The 24,551-nt window shown below is 35.9% G+C and overlaps 1 protein-coding gene across 2 annotated transcripts in view; it reads right to left on the bottom strand.

The window, feature by feature from the left end:
* Positions 1 to 24,551, bottom strand: part of LOC150084319 (SPRY domain-containing protein 7) — a 129,143-nt gene that overhangs the window by 72,204 nt on the left and 32,388 nt on the right. For both annotated transcript variants that reach the window (XM_090375166.1, XM_090375167.1), the window contains exons 3-4: positions 10,977 to 11,137; positions 4,742 to 4,844 (exon numbers count right to left, since the gene is read on the bottom strand). In XM_090375166.1, coding sequence (XP_090231292.1) covers positions 4,742 to 4,844; positions 10,977 to 11,137 — 264 coding nt within the window. The remainder of the gene's footprint in view (positions 1 to 4,741; positions 4,845 to 10,976; positions 11,138 to 24,551) is intronic.

The following is a 24,551-nucleotide window of genomic DNA, read 5'->3' as shown; positions in this document are numbered from 1 at the left end:
AGATGTTACAGGCATTTAGAAAGGATGTTCTTGCTTACACTCTGGCTACCAGGTCAGAGGAGTTTATAACAAACCATGAAAACAATCATTAATCATGTTTAATAGTCATGGGCTTGACCCACAGTCCATTCAAAGGATGTGTGTTACTGCATTATTGCCACTGACCATATATATATATATATATATATATATATATATGGATGGATGAAGGGAGATTAACTAAACAGATATCTAAAGCAAAAATGAACAGTAATAGGCTCAGAAGCAGACCAAGAGTAAGATGGATCAATTATGTCAAGCAACATTAGAAGAAAGAGGGCTTACTCCGGCTAGGGCCAAAAATATAACAGAAAATAGAATAACACTGACAGTCCATGACTGATCTGAATTACCACAGCAATCTAGATAGTCATTAGATATAACAGATTTAGATGTTGATGATTGCACTTAGATTAGAAGCATAAATTAGTTGAACTGATATGCAGGGTGTTTCAAAAGTGATGGTCAATAATTTAAAGGTGAACTGTACAGACTAAAATATGCAAAAAAAGCCTAGTAAACATGGGTCCTTAAGTGAATTGTTTTCAAGATATTGCACATATCTAGTTGGGATCCACCACTGACTTGTTTGTTTAGGTTATGCTCATTTTCTCCCTTTCTCCCTCTCTCAAAGCTCTGAGACATAGCAGGCATACTAGTACTTATCAGAGGATAGTCAACATGGAAAGAGGTTACAGCAACAAAGAGTGTGCGGACATGCACTTCATGTATGGTAAAGCCAACGGCAGTGCACTCGAGGCTGCACGTTTGTACCAAGAAGCATTTCCCCGCCGAAAGCAGCCCAACAGGTGCATTCATCAGGGTACATCATAGTTGAACTGATATGCAATATCAGTTCAACCTTAGAGAACATGGGCGCTTTGCACATGGAGTATGAGCAGGTAGGCCCAGAAGCATAACACCTGTTGTTGAGGAAAGGGTGTTAGAAAGAATAGAACAAAATCCAAGAATTTCGACAAGGAGGGTTGCTCTGCAAGAGCGCATACTGAGTCATAGCAGTGTGTGGTGAATTTTACATCATTAATTACTGTACTCCTACCACATCCAGCATGTACAAGGTCTCAGCAATACAGACTACCCTCCCAGAGTGAACTTCTGCCAGTGGATGCAACAACAGTGTGTCCTGAACCCCAATTTTTAAACAACATTTTGTTCACTGATGAAGCTGGGTTTACTCGTGATGGTATTTTTAATTTTCATAACTGTCACGTTTGGTCTGACGAAAATCCTAATGCAATTCACAAGTCACGACATCAGCAACGTTTCTCGTTGAATGTCTAGGCAGGACTCCTAGGAGACTGTCTAATTGGACCACACTTTCTGCCAAACAGGATAACAGAAGAGCTGTACCTTCAGTTCCTGCAGAATGTTCTTCCAGACCTACTTGATAATGATAATGTTCTACTTCAGCAACGCCAGAACATGTAGTTTATGCATGATGGTGCACCAGCACATTTTGCTCGAGTTGTGACTCAGTATCTAACTAGAAGGTACGGGGGATAGGTAGAGGTGGGCCTGTAATGTGGCCTCCCAGATCACCAGACTTAAATCCTATTAATACTGACACAATATAATAGCATAGCTTAATTTAATTTATTATGGTACTCACCTTTTTATAATCTGCATTGATGTTGGAATAAAATGGATGATAATTTTAAATTTAAGTTAGTGTGAATAAGTTAGGATTTAAAAACAGAATTAAATGTGCACAAGGAAGTAGAAGTGCACATCTTCGTACTTGGTTGTCAATGTTGAAATTTGAAACAATTGAAGTTATATAGTTGGAAACAGAAGGCCAATAGCCATAACAAGTGGCTTTCATTTTATGTCTTCAGTTGGCAATGGTAGAATGAGAGTAAATGCGTGTATTTAAGAAGACTAAGTTCACGTGATGCTCCTGGATACACGTGGAAATCTCAGATGCATGAGATTCCAGACCGGTGCTATGTTATAGGGTAGTTTGGAATTTAATACTTGGAGAGTGGAATGGCGGCAAAACCATTCTATAACTAGGGCTTCACATTGGAAAATTTTAAAACTGGATTTTAATTTGATAATAGGAATGGCTGAATCTACTAAGGGGGGTGTGGTTGTGGGATTGAACATGTGTTCGATTCCACAACCGTACTTCCCTCACAATTAATAGCTTACTAGAGCTCACAACCTTTCTATTAGATGCCAGATACTTCCGATTTCTTAATCAGATTTACCAGCAAACCTATGGGATTAGGGATCTCAGCCCCCCTATCTGAAATTACCTAGCCTCCGTAGAAAATCATATATTACAACCATACCCCCCAGATATTAAGTTATTTATATGATACGCTGACGATATCCTCTTAATAGGGCACAAAATCCACAATAAGTGATCTTTTCATTAAATTTAATTCCATGCATAATAGATTAAAATATACCCTGGAATTAAAAGAAGCTGGACAAATTAATTTCCTAAACCTCACTATACACAGAAGCGATATAAAACTAGGAACAAGAATTTTCAGAAAAAACACTCGCACGGGCAAATACTTACACTTTGAATCGCATCACCCTCTTAACACAAAACATGCAGTCCTTTATAATTAAATTTACAATGCTATAAAATACAGTTCCACACATTATGACCTTAATAATGAACTACAATATCTTACAAGTAAATTCATATCTAGGAAATATCCTATTCAATTAATCAAACAAACTATTATCACAGTCCAAAATAATATTAACAACCCACCCAAACACATTTCCAATAATAATTCACTTATTATCCTCCCTTACCATAGTAATTTTGCCAACCAATTCTGCCGTTTATTCAAAGGTACCGATATCACCCTTACATTCTCATCTTATAATAAACTAGGTTCATTATTCAACTCATATAAAGATACACAAAATTACCACATTAGTGACATGGATAATATCATCTACTTAATAAAATGTCAAGATAACTGTAATGCTTGCTACATTGGTAGCACCACCACAAAATACGGTTCTACCAAAACATCAAACACACGTGCATACTACCACTACAATAGCTTTAGGACGGGACAGTCCAATACCGAATTAGCAACACATGTTCAATCCCACAACCACACCCCCTTAGTAGATTCAGCCATTCCTATTATCAAATTAAAATCCAGTTTTAAAATTTTCCAATATGAAGCCCTAGTTATAGAATGGTTTCACCGCCATTCCACTCTCCAAGTATTAAATTCCAAACTACCCTATAACACAGCACCGGTCTGGAATCTCATGCACCTGAGATTCCCACGTGTATCCAGGAGCATCACAGGAACTTAGTCTTCTTAAATACATGCGTTTACTCTCATTCTACCATTGCCAACTGAAGACGTATAAAACGAAAGCCACTTGTTATGGCTATTAGCTTTCTGTTTCCAACTATATAACTTCAATTGTTTCAAATTTCAACATTGACAACCAAGATTGACAACGAGGACAGGCACTTCTACTTCCTTACACACATTTTAATTCTGTTTTTAAATCCTAACTTATTCACGCTAACTTAAATTTAAAATTATCATCCATTTTATTCCAAAATCAACGCAGATTATAAAAACGTGAGTACCATAACAAATTAAATTAAGCTACGCTATTATATTATGTCAGTTATAAATGGTACTTTAAGAGATCTACAATTTTCGAATTATCCTATTAATACTTAAAACCCCAGATTTTTGTATCTGGGGTCATGTAAAAAGCTTGGTGTACACTTCTGACATTAATACAGTTGAGGAATTGCAGCGTCGGGTTGAAGGAGCCTTTCAGCAAATCAGAAATGACCTAGGAATGCCTGAGAGGATTCGCAACTCAATGCAGAGAAGACTACAAAGCTGTGTACGGATGCAAAGACAGCATTTTGAACACCTTTTGTAACATCCTGTAACATCTGTAAAATCCTGTGGTGTTGAAACCAAAAATTAAAAATGTATTACCTTATGTTTAATAAAACCACCATTAGCAAAGGATTTACAACTTTTTGCTAAACTAGTGCTCCCATAGTCAGTGGCGGATCTTAACAGAAAACGTGCATTATCTCGAAAACGGTTCATTTGCAGCCAGATGTTCACTGGGGCTTTTTTGCTTATTTTAGTTTGTACTTTTCACCTTTAAATTATTGACCATCATTTTTGAAGCACCCTGTATAATACATTTATTATCAAACTAAATACTAATTTGTATAAATACACATGGTGAAAAGTGTATTGCATATTTTTATATCAATTTCTTCATTTTAATTTTTTTCTATTTTATCAAAATTTTCATTTTTGGCACTGGTGTGCATGCATGTGTGCACGCACGCACGCACGCACACAATTCCCATTACAGTAACTCTTGCACAATTTCACAAATGTCTTATTACTGAAGGTTTTTTCTAATTAAAAACAGCAATAATAAAAAACTGTGCATACTTTGTATGCAGAAAAAAAATGTTTATTTTATGTGAAAACATCCTTGGCTTGGATCTTAACATCATGCCAATAGCCTAATTAGCTATTTGTTGAATAGTATGATTGCAACAATACAAGTATTTGTCATATGACTGCAACGATACAATTTCTTTTTTCACCTCGCATTTTCATTACATTCCATTGTTAGGTGCTACTATAGATGTTTCACATCAAAAATATACTGTATTCATTAAAAATAAATATTATATTCTTACCATACAATACAGGATATACTTCTCCTTTGGCACCAGTAACTGGACACTGAAGATTTTTTCCATTAAGATAAAAATTCAGTTCCACGTGGTCATAAGTAACTCCCTAACAATAAAAGTGTGAATGTGAAATATTAAAATTTTGACATAAAAAAAAAAAAAAAAAAAACCTTTTTAAAATTTCATTTTTCATTCAGACAGATTTCAGAATGCAACCAAAACTTATTTTTCTGCTTATATATTTTGACACTATTTTTACCAATTTAGAGGCAACCATCAGACTAGAGTTACCCATCAAGTTAAGCTGGAATAGTTTTTTTATTATATTTAAACTATTCCAGCTTAAATATGATATAACATGCTTCAAATTTCAATAATGCAATGATTCAAAAAAAGGAGACGCTTTCAGTTGTTCATGAAACACTAACCATACATTACCAAATGACAGATAAACTCTGAAAATTATAATCTTAAATCTCATCTATAAATTTAATTTCCATCAATTTTACCAGAGGGAACATGTTAAAACAGCTTCTGCATGGCTAAAAGCATTTTGCATCATTCAGTTTTCAAAAGTAAATTTGTTGATAGTGTTCAATGTGGCTTTTATACATGCTACAAAAAGGAACACTACAATATGCTTTGGCACCAGTGAGTAAAGTAAGTACAGCCACTCCCCGACTTATGTAAGGGTTGCATTCTGCTAAACTCTATGTAAGTCGGAATTTGCTTAAATGCTTATGCAGCACTCACACATTTGATTGAAGCAAACTTGATTGAACTTGATTAAAGCAAAAAATAAATGTTTGACGAACATGCAAATAGAATTATTTATTCGATTTTTTTTATCTCATGTGCAGGAAAAATTACAAAAGTGTACAAATTACAAAAATTTCAAAATTATAAAATTACAAAAAGAGGGAAGAGACAGGCATAATGTCAGCAAGTTTTACCTTTTGTGCATCGTTACCAGAATTAACTCTCCAGTTGATAAGCATGCTGCTGTGGAAGTTGAGGACTGTGGAGATTTAGAAGAGGTTTTTTCCAACACATCAAAAAATTTCTCTGCAGCTGCACTGGTGACTCCACCGCACACTTTAATGTTTTGGAAACTAGCGCGATGCTTGAACCTATTAAACCACCCACTGCTTGCCACAAACTTGGCTTGGGGTTCACCGTACTTATCCTTAATATCTTCATAAATACTTCTTGCTTTTGCTTGAATGGCCAATGGACTCGGGGGCACTCACTTCTGAATCGATTTTCCATCCATATTATTAATAGCTTTCCAACTTCGATATAGCACCTGAACGCTGTTTTGTGATCACTGTTGATCTTAAATGCATTGATCCTTTAACATGTTCTTTTATACGTGCACTGTCCCTTAAAATAGTATTCACTGTTGAAGCAGCGAGAATTAATTCCGTGCAATAGATGACAAACTTTGTCCTGCTTCGTAATTCTTAATTAATCATCTTCATTTCTAAATCAATTTTGTTTCGTTTCCTGGCACTGCCAGCGCTTGCACTTTCCATTGGTCCCTTTCCCTTCACCATTGTAATAAGCAAATAGGAATGAAGAGAAGATTCTGAAAATTTATTTATGTTTTTAATATGACTGAAGATTTCAGTGAAGGGGAACTAATTTCACCATAATACCGTAACATAAAAACCCACAGAATTCCAGTTATCGGTATTATCGTAAATGCAATAAGATTGAGTTTACTACCCATATATAATAGATTGCGCTAACAGAAAAGCCCAATAAACTGGAAAGTACAAATCGTTTTTGTTTTATGGTAGTGACCTTCAGAAATGAGTTTTAGAAAAATATCACAAAAGCATTCAAAATTGATTCTTATAACGGAACATATGATAACGATGAAAGTGTAGTGCAATTTCCATCATAAAAATGACCTTTTAGAAAGATAAATAGCTTAGTTATATCGTGAAAATTTCAACTTCCGAGGTCTTGGAACGAGAAAAAAAAAAAACAGTGTTATTCGGTTCACATTATGATATTTTCACAATACCTCTATTTATTCCTACAGGTTGCAAAATATGTTTCCACTATTATTTTAAGTTCGCACTGGCCAGCAAAAACATATGTAAAGTCGAATTTCCGTAAGACGAGTATTACGAAAGCCGGGAGTTGCTGTACTGGAAAATGGTTTAAGGTTGAACATTGATTTTTACAATTTTCATAAGTCATTTAATTAATGAATGTAAAAATTATTCTCCACACCACTAATGAAATGTGCAAGAGAAGGTCTTTCAGCAAAGCATGCAAGAATCTACTTACAAATATACCATAAAGAACAATCTAAGGTATATTCTCAGGAAGAATTTACTTTTGAAAGCTGACAAGTTGCAGTTAGCACAGTTATTAAAACCAAATGTCAAATGCAGGCACTCTGGATTTTTCTGTGACTTTCGAAGAAAATGGAAGAGGGCAACATGGCAATATCGCTTGCTGTTTTTAGTGATGAAGTCACTTTTCACTTGAGGAGACTTTTCACTTGAGGAGGATCAACAATTGGATGTGGGACATCGAAAATTATTAAACACTGAGCATGAAGGGACTCCCCAAAATAATGCTTTGTGCCATCTCACATTGGAAAATTTTTATGGAAGAAAGACTCAACCTTATGCCAATGTCATGAGAAATCCACCAATTTCATTTTCAGCAAGTGGGTATGTGTTGTGCCACTAGTGGTGACAGACATTCCTGAACTGAAATACAGGATTGATGAGGGAGTGGCATCAATTACCACAGCAGATACAGGCAAAAGTCGGGGGAAAAAAAGGGACTGTTGAATTCATGTCTACCATATGACTGCTGCCATTCATATCAAGGGCCTGTAGGTCCACAGTTTCCCATAGAAGGGTGTCCTGTCCTTCAATGAATGTCCCAACAATAGTAAATGACAATTTTTATTTCTATGAGCTCTGAAGTTGTGTACTCTTTTAAAGTCACCCTGTACACAGTGTAACACTAAGTTTATGATGTCTCTCTTATACTTTTCTTTGTGGTAGTTTAATGAAAAGCCCCTACTTGGTAGTTGATATATCTTAAAACAGACCAACTAAATTAAAAAAAAAAAAAAAAAAAAAAAAAGACAGATAGAGAAAGGAAAAGGCAAAGCATAAATAGCATTATGATATGCCACACTTCCTATATTATCATCCAAAAGTTGCACTAGAATACTATTTACTCTCACATGCAGTTCTTCAATTTCTGCTATTTACAAACTATTTTAAACTTTGAAAATTATTATTCTTTTTTTTTTTTTTATTTGTTGGGATATACCAGGGGTGGTCATAGCACGGCTTGCACTGGCTTGTGGTGTGGCTCTCATGTGGATATATTTGATTTTTATTAATATCAAAATTTTATATATAACACTGATTAAAGTTTAAAAATAACATTTTTTTTTAAGTAAACATATTCCTTGTTAAAGTTTTTTTTTTTTTTTCAAAAACAAAAAAAATACATAAATTTCTCAAAATACTAATTCTGACAATACTTCACAGAAGATATTCTAATTCTGTGAAGACAATACTTCACAGAAGATATTTACATATTGGGTTTGCTTGTCAATGCTTTATGGGTGCTGTCCATCTTAGCAGTTAGCTGCCAAAAGTTTGGTTGATGACTTGTTGGGCAATATACCGATACTTATTTTTAATAAATTTAAATGTTGAATACAAAGACTCACAAGAATATGTCGTACCGAAAATAGAGATTAATCTCTGTGCACACTCTTTTGTTTCAGGATATTTTAGTTCTGGAACCTGCTTCCAAAACTCAACAATCGAGCAGCCACTTCCTTTTAGTTGTTTCAATCCATCCTCTTGGAGCTACTGTACCTCCAACTCTACAGCTGCTGTATCCCCAGCAATTGACAGTGAGACGGGACAGCCATTCTTCATAATGACAATAATGACAACAAGAAAAGGATTTTCCAAAAATGCAAATGATGGTTTAAGTGCTCTTAAATTCACGAAATCTATCATTAATTTCTTCTGCCAGTCTGTGTAACTTGCATGCATAATCTCTAGTTATTATTCCAAATCCGAGTAGAGTTTGCAAAGTTTTACTCAAACATGTGAAATGAGGTTTTAGAAACCAGGTCCTTTTCAAAGAGTTTCAGTTTGTTGTGGAAGCTCAACAATATCTGTGAAAAATGCCATATCTATTAACCACTGGGCATCATCAAGTTTGAGGGAAAGATTTCCCTTTTCCTTTGAAAAATTGTTTGATTGGTTCCATCAAGTGAAAGAACTTTGTTAGAATATTGCTTACCGAGGGCCACCTTACTAAACAAAACCATGATACGTCATATGAAAGCTGATCATTGTCTATTTCTTCCATGAACGCTTTGAACTGTCAATGTGTTTTGGTGCTTGTACGTATTGGGTTAATTTTCAGAACTACCTCCATAATACGTTCATATTTAAAATATTTAGCTGCTAGGTGTTCCCTATGAATAATGCAATGGATGGGGGAAAAAATGTGTCAGCAGTTAAAAGTCCCACAAATTGACACCTCTCATAGTCGGGGTGCCGTCAGTTGCAACACCGACTATCTTCTTAATCGGTACAGAAGCTTTGCCAAGCGCGAGATCAAGAGCGCCTTTTATGTCTGACGCTAGAGTCATATCCTTGAAAGCAATCAGATCTAATAGTTCTTCTTTCATGTCTAGATTATCAAAATGAACAAATATGGCTAGTTGGGGTTTATCTTCAATTTCTGTAGATTCGTCCAAGGCCAGACTCAGTCCTGAGCAATTCTTTAAATCATGTGGCAAGTTATTTATGTCAGTGCTGATTACAGAAGTTCATCTTTCCACTGTACGTCGGAATGCAGGGATTTGTTTGATCATTTTATGCAGTTTTCTACTGTCTGGGTCTAAAACTGAAAATACTTAAGCAATATTTTTCCTTCCATGTAGGAGTGCTTTGCCCGAGCAATATTGAAGACCAAAATAAATCCAGCCTCTGTTGTTACATCTGCCTCTTTAATAAACATTGACAATCTTGGTTTGATTATTAAATTTTTCTTTTAAAGACAATATTTTAGTTCACCTTAACACGGAACCAGCAGGAAATTGTTGGGTGAAAGAACTGATTCATTTCGTAATGGCGCTTAGGATTACTGGCCTTGAAATGTGACAGTGTTACATGACACAAAGACACATTGTTTTTGTGGAGAAAAACAGTAAACCAAACTCCTCTTCCTGCTCTGCCTTAAATCCCCTACTCTTGTCTTCATATTTACGTTTTCCAGACACCATAATAACTTTTAAAGAGTTTCACTTAACAAAGAAACTAACAATGTTCACACGAATTAACTCGTGCACTGTAAAAACTGATCGAACCACACGTACATCTAAAGCATTTTATCATACAGATGCTATGCACTCACTATCATAGATGGAGCCATCGGCTCGTGGAGACGTATGTACACGTTTTATTATATAGCGCTTTCCACTATTGAGCTCCTGAATGTCGTCTAGCTGACCCCCCCCAATACTGACCCCCCCAATAACTTGTACCATCAATTTTTAACAAAATTAATGGTACAAGTCAAAACAATAAAGCAACACTAAAATTCATAATGTCATCAACTTTAATTAGAACTTTTTTCAGCTGCAAAAGTGAATCAAATGCCAATTGACAGTTAAAAAAAAGCAACTTACATGAACTGGAAATCACACTGCCAGTATTTGCTAACTCCTAATAATTTGTCTTGGTTTCTGAGTGTGAGAAAAATTCTTATGGTCTTAATTTCAGCAACTTTTGTGTCTGATAACCTTTATAATTATAACACTTTAATCATTACAATTAAATTTTTATAATTAGAATTATTGGATATCAGTAATGTCAGATATTTAGTGACTCACTTAATATAATATCAAGCAAGTGCTCCGCAATAAACTGAACCTTAAAGGTAAATCCTTATTTACTCACACTGAATAAATAATTGGATATAAAGTTAACATAAAGTTAAATTCAATGATATTGTTCTCAAGATAACAGGTGCAATATACAGATATTCATACCATTAAGAAAACATTTAACAAAATAATGCAATAATACTCTTTTAATTTTTAGTTTTCTCAAACACTGCAAAATGGTTATAAGAAGTCACAACAGAAATCAGTACATAGGAGGGGAAATGACATAACACCATAATCAGCACACAGAGAAATGATATTAAAAACTGCAATGCTCACAATTATGTCTCCTTCCATGGGTACCTCTGGTAGTTTATACAGAACTTCACCATTGTGGACAATAGTACCATCACCGCAGAGCATCCAACTGTCTTGGTCTTGACCCAGGGGAACTTTGTTTAGGTCAGCCTTACGTGTAGCCAATCCAACACCCCAGAGACCTAAAATAATATTTAGCAATGAATAACTTGAAATAAAATACAGTACTACAAAATGAACCTAATCAGCCTAGACTAATGTTAACAATTTCAGTTATTTCTTTTAGTTCTTACCAGTCAAATCCAATGAATGATGACCATCCTTCAATTCCTCAAGGTCATTTATTGGCACAATGACTACTTTGGTCAGAGTGTGCTCATCACATGATTTATCACGTACAAAGGTCATCCAAATGAAACCCACAAAATCAACATAAAATGTATATTATGCAAAAACTGATAACAACCTTGTATCAGATTAGTGATCAAAGTCTTGGCAACACTGAGTGTTCACATGGCACCATCTGCTAGAATTATTTGGAAACAGTAATTTTTAATGATGGCAGCACCCCTGCAGTCATTCACAAAGGTAGAGATGTGATCTGTAATCTGATTTTTGAATGAAGAAGGAATAAAACCTGCTGAAATTTACCAGAGAATGTTGGTTGAGTATGTGTGAGCTAATTCTCAACTGGGGCAAGCACATCATGTTGTAACACTAGAAGTCATAGCAGCTGTGGAAGAACTCATACAGGGAAGCCATCACATTACTTTTGAAAATTTTGTGCTGCATGCAAGTTTAGAATTGACTCAGCACATATCAGAGAAACATCTGTTTGTTGTCTTTAGGTTTGTGCCTGCAGCATGATAACACTCATCCACATAATGCCCATTCTATAGTGAATGAAACACAGGAGATGCTGTCTGAGGTATTAAACCATCCTCCAACTCACCAGACTCAGTTGCATATAATTAAAGCCTTTGTTGGCCACTAAAAGACACTAAGAGGACATCACTTCTTGTCAATTATTGTTTGCACCTATGTTTTATTTCTAAGATGCATCTGCAACTTAGAAAAAAACTTAGTGGTAATGAAACAGCTGCGATCCATATTGAACCATTGTGTATTGTGTCTGTCCACATTCTTGTCCAGGTGCTGATCTGTATGTTATATTGACTCAAAAGTCCAGAATAACTCATGGGAGAAAACCCAACTCTGTCTGCCTGAGATCAGCTAGTCTCAATCAAGGAGGCCTTTAGAAATCCCTTTAGTCATCAACAGGACTCAATCCCAGATGTCTCAAAATGTGGTTGGTGCAACTGGTGAAACTGGGTATCTGGGCTGTTATTTGGTTTTTAGGGGCATTAGCAACTAAGGCCATATTGCTCCGTGAATATGCAGTGGTCATTCCCTGACCTTTCCGCATCCTCCGTATTTGGTGGTGACGGGCTCGAACCCCGGTCTAATCAAGAAGCGTGTGCCTGGGTATCTGGGCATTATTGCAGCTGGCTGAAGTTAGTTGAATGTAATGGGGACTACACTGAAGACAGACATACATCATTTCCTTGTTGTTTATGATTTTATTTAACCTTTCAGTTTTCATTTCAATGATCTTTGTACTACTTTGTTGATCTGGTGGCACATTAGCATCTTAGACCATACAGCACTAGTCTAGTATGTCCATACAAGCTGTGTATCCACAGGCAAATCTGTGTCATACAGGATAAAAAAACCTCAAATAATTCATAGGATGGGGTGGGCCTACTGCAGCTACCTATAGCTCAAAGGAAGAGGCCTTTAAGAATTCATCCAGTCTCTGATGAGATTTGAACACAGACCTCTACAAACAATCTCAATCTTCAGACTATCCCATCAATTACAGAGGAACAGTCACAATGGATGGCACTAGCAACACCATTTATGTTTGTCAGAATCTAAAAATATACCGACCATAGAGCTCTCAATGTCAAAATAAGGAACTCTACACAAAATGTTCTTCTGTTCCTGGATGATCATGCAATGTATCTGAATCCTTCTTTTCAAACATATACTTAATTTTATCTTGTCAGCTTTGTTCTTTGGGAATTTTCGGTGCACTGGCTATTCAGACGTAGTGCACCAGTTTTCATAAGGTAGTTCATGCAATTTTGTTGTCAATAAAGTGTGTTTGCAAGCTAGTTGCATATTGTGCAGACCAAATAGCCTACGGAAAGCTTCCTACTCCAAACAACCTCCAATTAGATCCACCCACAAACTTCACCACATGTGACAACTGGCAAAACCACCATACAGTCACAGAATACATCTTCCAAGCCAACTAGATTTGGGTCATCCACAATTTAATTAAACTAGTTTGCATTTTAAGGTTCTCTGACGTTTTACTACTGATAAAAAATCTGAACTCCATTTTTAATGGAAATTTCAAAAGTTACTTGAGATTTGCTATATCATGTCAGAAAATTTTACAAATAAAAAAATAAAAAAAAAATGAAAATATTGGTGGAGGTGCATCTATTTTATTTTATATTTTTAGATTTTATGGACAAGTTATTTTTATATAAAAATATTTTAAAAAATAGAAATGAAATGTGTTAAGGGCTTTAGCCTCAGGTTGCAAGAGATTTAGACAACGAAGTAATGAGAATAAGTAACAACAGTTTTCTCCTTTGGTGAAGCATTAATTATTCGAAGTAGTGCAATATCATGGCAAGTCATTGTGAAGGTATTCACAATGTGAGATATAACTTAAACAATGCCGCCTTTGCATATTTGTGCTAATTCAGAGTTTAGCTGCATACTAATATGATGCATTTGCACTAGCTTGTACATAGTAGTAGTAGTAGCATGTGATGCAAGAAAGCAAGTATGAGCTTATGCAGCATCAGGCAAAAAAAAAAAAAAAATCACACCATTCCCTCCAAATGCCTGTCCAGTTCCTCCTTAAATTTATTTAACCTATCAACTTCCACAACGACAGATGGAAATTTGTTCCAGCAATTAAACACTCGCTGGCTAAAGGCAAATTTCTACAAATCTATTCTACAACTGTCTTTCCACAATTTGAATTTATGTCCCCTCATGTGATTAATCTGGGCAAGAGGAAGAATACCATCAGCAATGAGCTTGCTCAAACCATTCAAGGCATTATACACTTCAATCGGATCACCTCGTAGGTGCCTAGTCTCGAGAAACTGAAATTTGCAGAACTAAGCCTTTCTTCGTAAGAGCAACCCTTGGTTTCATTTATCCATCTCATTGCCCTTCTCTGTACTCATTCCAGCAGCTTTACTTCCTTCCTAATGTGAGGCCTCCAGAGCTGTCTTTGTGGCTATACTTTCCTTTCCCAGTGTTCACCTCTTGATTGACAATCCCATTAGCAGAAAGCAAGGCATTGTGTAACCAAGTTGTGCTGAATAGCAGATCGATAACTTTAAAATTTCCACACAGTAGTCACCTATGACCTTCATAACAAATAATTTTTTCTAAAAATAAGTTTAACATTTTCATATTTTTCTTTTAAGTGTTCTAATTAGGCTACAAGAATGGATGCATCTTGTTTCCATAATGAAGGAGAACTCCTTTGAGGCTTTACTTTAATGTATTTTAATGAATCAATAAATACCCTCCACTCTTGATTGGTAGAAAATTCCAAAGAAATTCATAACTGCAAGGTTACTGATGCAATATATCACTGAGTCTTCTTCAGAAAAATGAGGAACCAATTCTTTTTCACACTGTCCATACCATATAAAAGATTATTCTTGGGGCCAACAGATTCTTAAATTTAATCTTGACTCTAAAAAAGCTCTGCAGACCCTTTAGGTAGATTTAAATCTCACACCAACTGTCAAGTTCACTTTGTGTAAACCGCTGTGGTCCAGGGTTGGGAATTTCTTTACCACAATAGTTTATGTCATCCTCTAGATCCCAAATGTCAGATTTAGGATCAGATGGCATGTTTAAGAACAAATGGTGGAGGTGGTATCAGTAGTACAGGTCCATGGGGTACTAGCCATACAGCTGAAGTAATATTCTTTGCATTACATCCTGCTACATTTACAGAACAAAAGTAGCAGTCATTAATATGATCCCAAGGTTCACTCCATACCATGTGAATAGCAAACATTATGGTTTTCCTTTTACAACAATAGCAAGTGCTCCACATGAGTATGGCACACAATTATGGGGGGGGGGGCAATTTTTTATTTTGGTCACTTAATTTCAAAATATGCAGCACACTCATTTTTCACAAATGAATGTTGTATCCGACCTCTGATTTACCACAATGTAATTACTGTAAATGTAACAAAATATATTTGGAATATTCACATAACCACAATTTGTCACTGTAAAAGACAGAATATGAATATCAAGTTAGAATACTATTTAGCACAACTGCACCAGAAAACAACAATGTGGAGGAAACACTTCATAGTTGATATAGCTACCTGACTTGCAGATAAAAACATGTTTAAACACACCTTGGCAATTTTATACCTGACAGTCACAAAGGGAATATTATGCATATTGTGTATACATGGAATGCATATCTAAGAATATAATTCATATTGTTCATAAAAAAAGCTGTGCATAATAGGTAAACAAGATTTAGATTTTTAGAATTATCACTAAAAGTACACCCAGAAACACCATGAATTTTGAAAAAATCATTATGCAGATCAGTGTTGTTATTACCAATCTACTTCAGTACAGAACATCCTCAATGTGAGTGACAATTCAAAAGAAAATTTCAATAACAAAACTGAATCTGTGCTTCAAGCAATATTTCATACAAATGCAAGTTTGAAACAATTTTATACTGCAGGCGGTAGACATAATCATGAATATAATTACCAGAAGTCAGCCATTAATTGCATATTCTTTGTAAAGAATACAGCCCTAATCACCAACAAGAAAAGTTGCCAATTCACACAGGTTGGATTATGGTGGAAACCTCTGTCATGAGCATTTCTCCAAAAACTCCCTAATTCTATATAATTAACATCAGGTGATTGCAAGGGGCACGGCAGATAGGTAACCTTGTCCTCAGTTCTTTGAGCTACTACTACAAACAATATGAGCCCAGTGAGATACAACAGTCATCCTGGAAAACAGACTACACATCTATCCTGAGCAATTATTTCTAATCACTCAGGATAGATGTGCAGTCTGTTTTGGTGAGATGGGATGAAAGGGTACAGGCATGCCGGGTATATATATCCTGCACTATATGTCCCAGAAAAACTGTTGACTGCTGGATGCAGTCACTCTGGAAGGTACATTTCCTTCAGCTGTCATCACACATACATACATATACATCCATTTGCAGCAGAAAAGGGTGAAGGACTACTTATCAGACATCACATTCCATCCTGCTCACCAGTCCACAGTCTAAGTTCCCAGCACTAATAAAACATGCATGTAGGTACTGGCAAGTGTTAGGAGCAGATTATGTACAGCAACCTAATGTGGTATCCATCATTATGTGGCTTCCTTCTGATAGTTTGTGGAAACAGGCTGCCCACAACTCATGTTGAATTCTACACACAATTGGTCTGTTAATGCTCATCTGTTGTTTAACATTGTTAACTAATGATCAAATATCATCTGCATCTGTCAGCCACTGTTACGTTTCAATGATAACGTTTTCGATCTTCACCCATGCTAAGATCATCTTTGAGACAGTTCCTCATGACACTACTGGGTTTTTCCGTTAAGAGGCCCACCCAAATATAGGCCAATCTGGGCCTATGGTAGGATTTTGTTTTCCAAATAGAAGCCTATTGGGGACAAATAATAACACGCTTTCTCGTAACGTACCGTATATCGGCGCTCTGCGCATGCCCGAGATGTCATTGCAATAGACGTGAACTGCGCGTCTTTACTCGTTGTCAGAATATTTAACCCTAAAAATGAAAAATAAAAAGTCTAGTAAACGAAAATCGTATACTACCAAGGAAAAACTACAGTTTGTGACACGTTTAAAAACGGGGGAAAGTCAAAATTCAATAATATCGCAATAAACCGGCATTGACAGGAAAAATCTTCGCCGTTGGTTGCAACAAGAAGCAGAATTATTGAAGCTGGTTAAAAAATGACAGCTTGTGTAAACTTAATTATAAACATCAGCTTGTGTAAACTTAATTATAATGAAAATGAACTTGCCTCTATAAAGATATAATGACAATGATTATGTTTACCTAATTTCATTTAGGTTCATGCAACATTACCAATTACAGTGAAATGATGGTTACATAATACTGGTATCTTTTAAAATACAGAATTAATCCTGCAGTGATTAAGATGGGTCAAGAGATACATGCATTTAAATTTTTGCTTGCCCATTACTAATTTCATGCAGGATTTTGTTGGCAATCCTGAAACCTTCCTACATTTACCTCTCCTACTCCTTGCCATACTATCAATTAGTTGTTATTGGACTTTGGCTTAAGAACTATACCAGTACTTTCTTCATTGTAGTCTGTAAGATCCAACCTAGATAGTGAGACATCACATAAAAGTGAAAGAGTTGTTTTTTTGCAATTTCTGTGTGTGAATGCTGTTGTTGTTATTGCTATTGGGTTTAACTACACAAGGGCTACTGTCGCCAAATTGTGTCTGTTCGTGTGTGTGAATGCATGTATGTGTTAGATTTTTAAATGATATGGTTCTTTTTGAATACTGTCCTTAGTTTAATGCACTTAAGCAGAAAAAATATCTGTATAACATATGCCAGAATGATTTTGATAGAATACATGGAATTATATCATTGATAATGAGCATAAATTTAGTGTGAACTGAAGGGCACTTTAAATAATTTTTGCAATTTTTTTTTCAATACATTATCAAGAATATTAATAAATCTACTTTTTTTAATGTTTTTATTTTGTTTTGACCAAACATTTTTCCAATGGGCGTGACATGCCCATCTGTATGACAGGAGTTTTTCTCACCCAGTCAGTGAAAGGTTTAATGAGTTCCCATAGCTGTTAACTTTTAGAAATTGAAAACCTGAAACTCATTAATAGACTGATTTTCAGTCATAAAAATAAAAAGTTTTGTAAACAGCACATTTTAATGCGATATATGCTTTACTCTGTGAAGCCTAATCATCAGATTGCATTTAATTATACTGATATATAAACTTAAAAACAATCGAAAATACAGGTAGTTCACGACTTCCTGTATTAATTTGTTACTAGCGTGCACTCATAAAGCAGGAATTTATACCTCATAGCCGTAAAGTTAAAAACAGGAGTTACATTCTCAACAATGAAATTTGACCATAGTAATGTTAAATAATGGTCAACAAAACAATAGTTTATGTAAGTAAATGGGCCTGTAGTAATAGATTCCATGACGATAAATAAGTACTGTACTGTAGTGTTTGATCCAGAAAGTTTAATAAACGATAAATGACATGTAGCTTTCGGGATTAAATGGACCCCTTCATCAGCAATTCTAACAAGATAAAGATGTTAGAGACAAAATTTTTAACGAATACAGAGTGTGTACGTGTGCAGTGATGCATGCATGAGATTAAACATTCAACTACTAGGTTGCTGTTCATTGTTGTTGCACGGATGTGTGTGTGTGTGTGTGTGTGTGTGTGTGTGTGTGTGTGTGTGTGTGTGTGTGTGTGTGTGTGTGTGTGTGTGTGGATTTGCGGCCAGTGTTTATCCAGTTTCAAGATAGGGTGAACCTTGTGCCCTTGCAGCGATTCATAGTTCTTGAATTACAAGAGATGTTAAGTGACTCTAGCCAGAGGCAGAGGCGAAAGTGTTGGGATTGGTCAATCACTTTGTAATCGAGCTTGGGGTTAAGATCATGATGGGCAACTATCTTGAAACTAGATAAACGCTGGCAGCAAATCCACACACGTCTGTGCAACAACAATGAGCAGCAACCTAATAGTTGAATGTTTAATCTCATGCACGCACAACTCTGTATTCATTAAAAATTGTCTCTAACATCTTTATCCTGTTAGAACTGCCGATGAAGGGATCTATTTAACCCCAAAAGCTACATGCATTTATCGTTTATTAAACTTTATCAAACAGTACAGTACTTATTTATCATCAATAGTTTATGCTTAAACAATGATTTATTTACCAAAGAAATGAAAACATAGCCTTTAAAATCAAGCAAATTATAATAATAAAGAAATTATTTACGTCATACAAATGTTAAAGAATGTTTATTCTTCGTCATCATCAACTAAACGCACACTCGTTGATGGTTCCACATTTACTGTTGGCTTGGCACTCGTTGGTTTACTGAAGGCACAAGAAGTCATTATACTTCAAGGAAATGCTTCAAGAGTTATTTGTTTCCAAGACAGTCTTCTCTTTTCTTTATAAATTTCAAGATAGCATGCATAACCATTTTTTAAATTTGTAGCAGCTTTTCTAGGGTGCTAGAAATTTGAATCTTGTGACTAGAAAATCTCAATTGCTTTTTGCGTGTTGAAAAGCTTCGTCAAGCCCCTTGAGAGTGAAGGAATGAACAGGAATTGCAGCTCTTAAATCTTCTTCCTTAGCGTCTTCACATTTTTCCATTTCAAGGAGGTCTTCATTTGTGAGTTCTCCACCATGTGCTTGAAGCAGATGGTTACGTGAGTTGTAGAAACTTCAAGCTGCAATTGGTTAGCAATATTAACGACCGCTTCTGTTTCATTTTGTACCATCTTTGCTGGTTCTTAAATTCCTTCAAAATTATCAATAAACCGAGGACAGTTTATTCTAAACACCCTTCATGTTCTTCTCTGTAATTTTATCCCAAGCTCATTCAGAAGTGGACTGGGTCAAAAATTCTTACCAGGGAAAACTTGTAGCAGCCTCATACTAGTGTTTATGGCGAAAATCACACCAGCCTCTGGCCCACCGGGATTTCCCCAGTAAGTCCTATGGCAAGTCTGCCTCTCGGCTCATTTTATTGTTTTGGTTGCACCTTAAATATGGAATTCTTTCCAAAATTCTTTAAGAGTCGGACTTCCCTCCTTATCTCTGCCTGAACAAACAAACGCACACATAGTAGTATCCCAATAATACACAGTAGTATTGTATAGCTATGCATGTGGTTTGAAATTCCGTATTTATGAATGTTTAGCAGCATTTATTTATTGCAATCAACGTTCATATTTTTGATTTTGTTGATACTTGAAAAAAATAACTCTTAAACCTATGAACTCGTAAAGTGAAAACTCGCAAAGCAAGAACTGCCTGTATAGATTATTTAATTCTTCCTACTTACCCACAGCGTTAAAGATTAATAAAATTAAATTCCTATATCAGAAATTCACTAATACTATTATAACATCAACCACCATGGCTGGAACGTGCCTAAAGAACTAAAAAATTTATGTTGATACCTAAAGTGTAAACTGCATCTGACAGAACTAAATAATTACATGTCTCCCCCCCCCATTGTTAACCAATATCCCACTCTTTCTAATCCATTTCATGGGATCAGATATGTCAAACTAAATGAAATTTTATATAACACAGGGCTGGATTCTAAGGATATAACAATCATAAAGGATTCAAAAAACCAAAGTTAGGATGGGAAATGTGGAAATGGGCTGGATTGAAGTGAGGTGTGAGACAAGGCTGCATCCTATATGTAACTTATATGCAGAAAAAATAATACAGGAAGCTCTGAATGAAATTGAAGATGGCACTGAAATAAACGGAACAAAATAAAATAACATGAGATATGCAGTTAACACGGTTATCACGGCCACCTCTTTGTGAGGTGGCCATGGTAACTAAATAACACAACAGCTAGTGAGCAGAACAAAATCTAAAAGTGAAGAAATGGGTATTACAATTAATGTCAATAAACAAAAAATAACATTCTCCATCCTCTGCAGAAATAGAAATACAGAAGAGGTCAACAACTTTTGCTACCAAGGAAATGTCATTCTACTGAGACAACAATCAAACTAAAGAAATCCAATTATGCAGAAACCAAGCAAAAAACAAATTCAATCAGATGAAAAATATCCTGTGTGAAGGCAAACTGAACTTTGAATTAAGAATCAGGATTTTGGAATGCTACGGTGGCGGACAAAAAAACTACATCACTTGTGAATTTTGCAAATAATGTGTTTGCGCTGCATTGTGGGTTGCAGAAATGTTCAAAATGCATTTGTTAGATGGGATATATATATCTCTGTGAATGAAATCTAATAAAGACTCCACCTGATATACCTAATTGCCATAAATATCTTCCCAAAGGCTAAAATGTGTAATTAATGGAAATATGAGAAATCATGCGTATGGCAATCATGACAACCAAACATAAATTTTATTGCATTTACATGTACAAACTGAAATGACAAGTTAATGCAATAGTATTATGTACTGTAAATCAGCAAAATAAGTCCTCAATATTTTGTTGTTCCTCCTCAAGCTGCAATTACAGCCTTGCAACGATCTGGCATAGAGTTAATCAACTTCTGGATATGTGGTTGCCAATTTCGTGGTACCACACCCATACAATGCTCTCTCCTGCAGCTGAATCTTACTTGTTGGCTTCTTCTGAGCAATTTTAGATGACATTATGTACCAGCAATTTTTAATAGTGTTCAAATCTGGACTGTTGCTGGGCCAGTCCAACACTGCCAGCATTGCTGAGGTATGACTGCAATTTAATGGAAAAAACCAAGGGAAAACATTAGTGTAAATATGTTTTAAGCCTTGTGAGACAAGAAGACAAACTCATCATTAAGTCTAAACAGCATAAAACTTACAAATTTTGCTGTGTGGCAAGGTACTGAGTCCTGCTGAAAAATGCAGTTTTGGATGTCTGTGTTACTGTCTGATCCCTAATAACGAGTTTCAGGCACTCCTCCAAGATAGCAGTGTAGGTTTCTGTATTCACCATTCCATTAATAAACTTAATTCGCCCCACCGCTTTGCTTGTTATGCATGTCAGACCATCTGACCAGCGGGGAACTTTACGGTCGATGTTATGCAGTCAGGATGGTATGCCTCCGATTTTCGCCTTCTGACATATCGTTTCCCCATCCGAGCCATGCAGATTGAATTTCAATTAGTCAGAAAAGATGACGGGGTCCCATTGCTCTTTGTCCATGAAATATGCATTTTAGCCCAAGCAAGTCACTTCTTCCTCATTTGTTGGGTCAACAAAGGCTTCTTCTTGGGCCAATAAGCATGCAGACCACATTCCAAAAGCCATCTTTGGATAGTTCGTGCACTTGTTTCAACACCAGAGGCCATATCAAAGTTCAGTTTTAGATCAGGAGCACTAGCATGGCAATTAAAAAGGCATAGCCATTTCAAATATTGATCTTGGGAAGGCATAGTCACTCTCTTATGGCCTGATACAGGTCTTCTCTTCACATCACCGGTTTCATGCTTTAATTTCAGCACCCGGGATACTGCTGACTGGTAGCAGCCTATTTTATCAGCAATAGCATGCATAGAAAGCCCTTCCTGGGATAGAGCAACAGCTAACTTTTTTTTCTTGGTGTCAACTGTACATATGGAACCATGCTTACACCTCCGCAAAACAGGATACTAATGAGCATGTAAACCCTTCCAACGCCGTATTTATAGAAATGGCAGATGCAATAACTTGCAATTACTGTCTGATGCAGTAGAAGCATTAGCTGATGCAATACCTTTGCTTTGTGACAAACGAAATGACTGTAATCAAACAATATCTTATACGTTTCACTACAAATGTTACTTTTTTTAAGGTGATGCAGTTTTTTTGTCGGCCACTGTATATTTGGCCTATATTGCTATATGGAGGGGAATATGGATAATTAACAAAGAAATGACAAAAAAGATTAGAGGCATTTCAGATGTGGTGTCTATACAGATGGCATACAAATCACAGAATTAAATGGGAGTTAGTCCAGCTGCCTTTGCTGTTTATAGAAACGGCAAAGGCAGCTGGTCATCTAAAAAACACAATACAGAGCAGAAATTGGTATGCTATGGATGGATATCTCCTGCAAATGAAGAAATATAAAATATCAAAAGAGGAAGAGCAAGAAAGAAGGAAACAGATAGATGACCTGAGAGACTGAACTTGATTCAATGCTGAGAAAATAATACTACTCTGCATTTTAAAAAAAATTCACCGATGTTTTCTTGGAAAAGGGTGTTTCTGAATCATTTTCTAATGCTGATTTCAAAAATGACCTCCATTTGTTTCCATCACATCAGGTTCCTTCAAAAATCACAAAAAAAAAATTTTTGTGATTTTTCACAAATGTTTTATTAATTTTTGTAGAATTTGAGCACTGAAATTATAACAAAATGCTACTTTTACCAGACTTTTGTATTTAAATACCTGTTGAAAACACTATTAAAAAGGTAGTGTGATTTTCTTTCAGATCCTTCTACTTTACAGTCCCTCTTCAGCATCCAACATTAGTCAGCCATCATGTTGACAATCTGCCTCCTCCGGTACCTTGTCTCTATATCTTTAATGTCCTGGTGAAATCTTCTCACCCTATTCTTCACTAATGCTTCCTAGATTTCCTGGGAAGTAGTCGACATGGGAGTGTAAAAAAGTGTACCTTGACATTCATATTGCAGCCCAGTTTATTGAAGTTTGTCAACATATTTTCAACTATATTCTTGTAGTCTGGATCCTTGTTGTTCCCTAAGAAGTTCTTAAAAACAGATCTGAAGCTAATCCATGACTGTTTTTCTTTTATTCATAGTTCCCTGAAAATCTCAGTCCCTGATCAGTTTGTAAATTTGTTGAATTTGAAGTTCAACAAAAATACCTTGTTTTATCTCTTGGGTGATCGATAGGAATTTAGTACAAAATTAGTTGAAGCAAGGACCTTTCTGAAGTTAAGCTTTCACAAACTGTTTCATCAAACCCAGTTTGCTGTGCAAGGGTGGAAGGAAGATAGTTTTAGGGTCTATCAGTTGTTTATGAACTATGTTCTTTGATCCAGCCAACAAACTGCCCCTCTCTAGACAGACCTCGACATCCCAGCTTACTCCTTGCCTGACTGTCCCACTCACACAAAAAACAAGGAATTTTTGTATAGCCAGACTGCTCAAGTAACATGCCTATTATTTGAAAGTCAGTACAGACCAACCAACCATGTTTCTCATACTCAATACTTGTTAACAACTCCAAGTTCTCATATATTTCTTTCAGATGCACAGAGTGAGCTCCTCGAATTGACCCATATTTATTTCCACTGTGGAGCAACACACCTTTGAGACTCCTCTTTGATAAATCAATAAAAATTCTCCACTGTGTAGGATTGTAACTAATTCCTAAACAGTTTTTTGCAGTAATAAGTCATTTAAAGATAAGGTAAGGTAAGCATCTGTTATTTATTTTTGTTATTTGATTTTTAGGAGCATTAGCAACTAAGGCCATATTGCTCCGGGGATATGCGGTGGTCATTCCCTGACCTTTCCGCATCCTCCGTATTTGGTAGTCACAGGCTCGAACCCTGGTCTGATCAAGAAGCGTGTGCTACGCACCGCTGCTCCTACCCACCTGGCTACGGAGGCGCCAAGGTAAGCAGCAGCCGTTATCAATCCATTGCAGGATGGAAGCCTACTCAACAATTCATGTTGAGGGAAATGG

The sequence above is a fragment of the Mastigoproctus giganteus genome, chromosome 6 (genome assembly GCF_048544385.1).
Source record: "Mastigoproctus giganteus isolate SK-2022 chromosome 6, ASM4854438v1, whole genome shotgun sequence".
Taxonomy (NCBI): Eukaryota; Metazoa; Arthropoda; class Arachnida; order Uropygi; family Thelyphonidae; genus Mastigoproctus; species Mastigoproctus giganteus.
The sequence above is the reverse complement of the archived record's forward strand: the minus strand, read 5'-3'. Positions and strand labels throughout refer to the sequence as shown.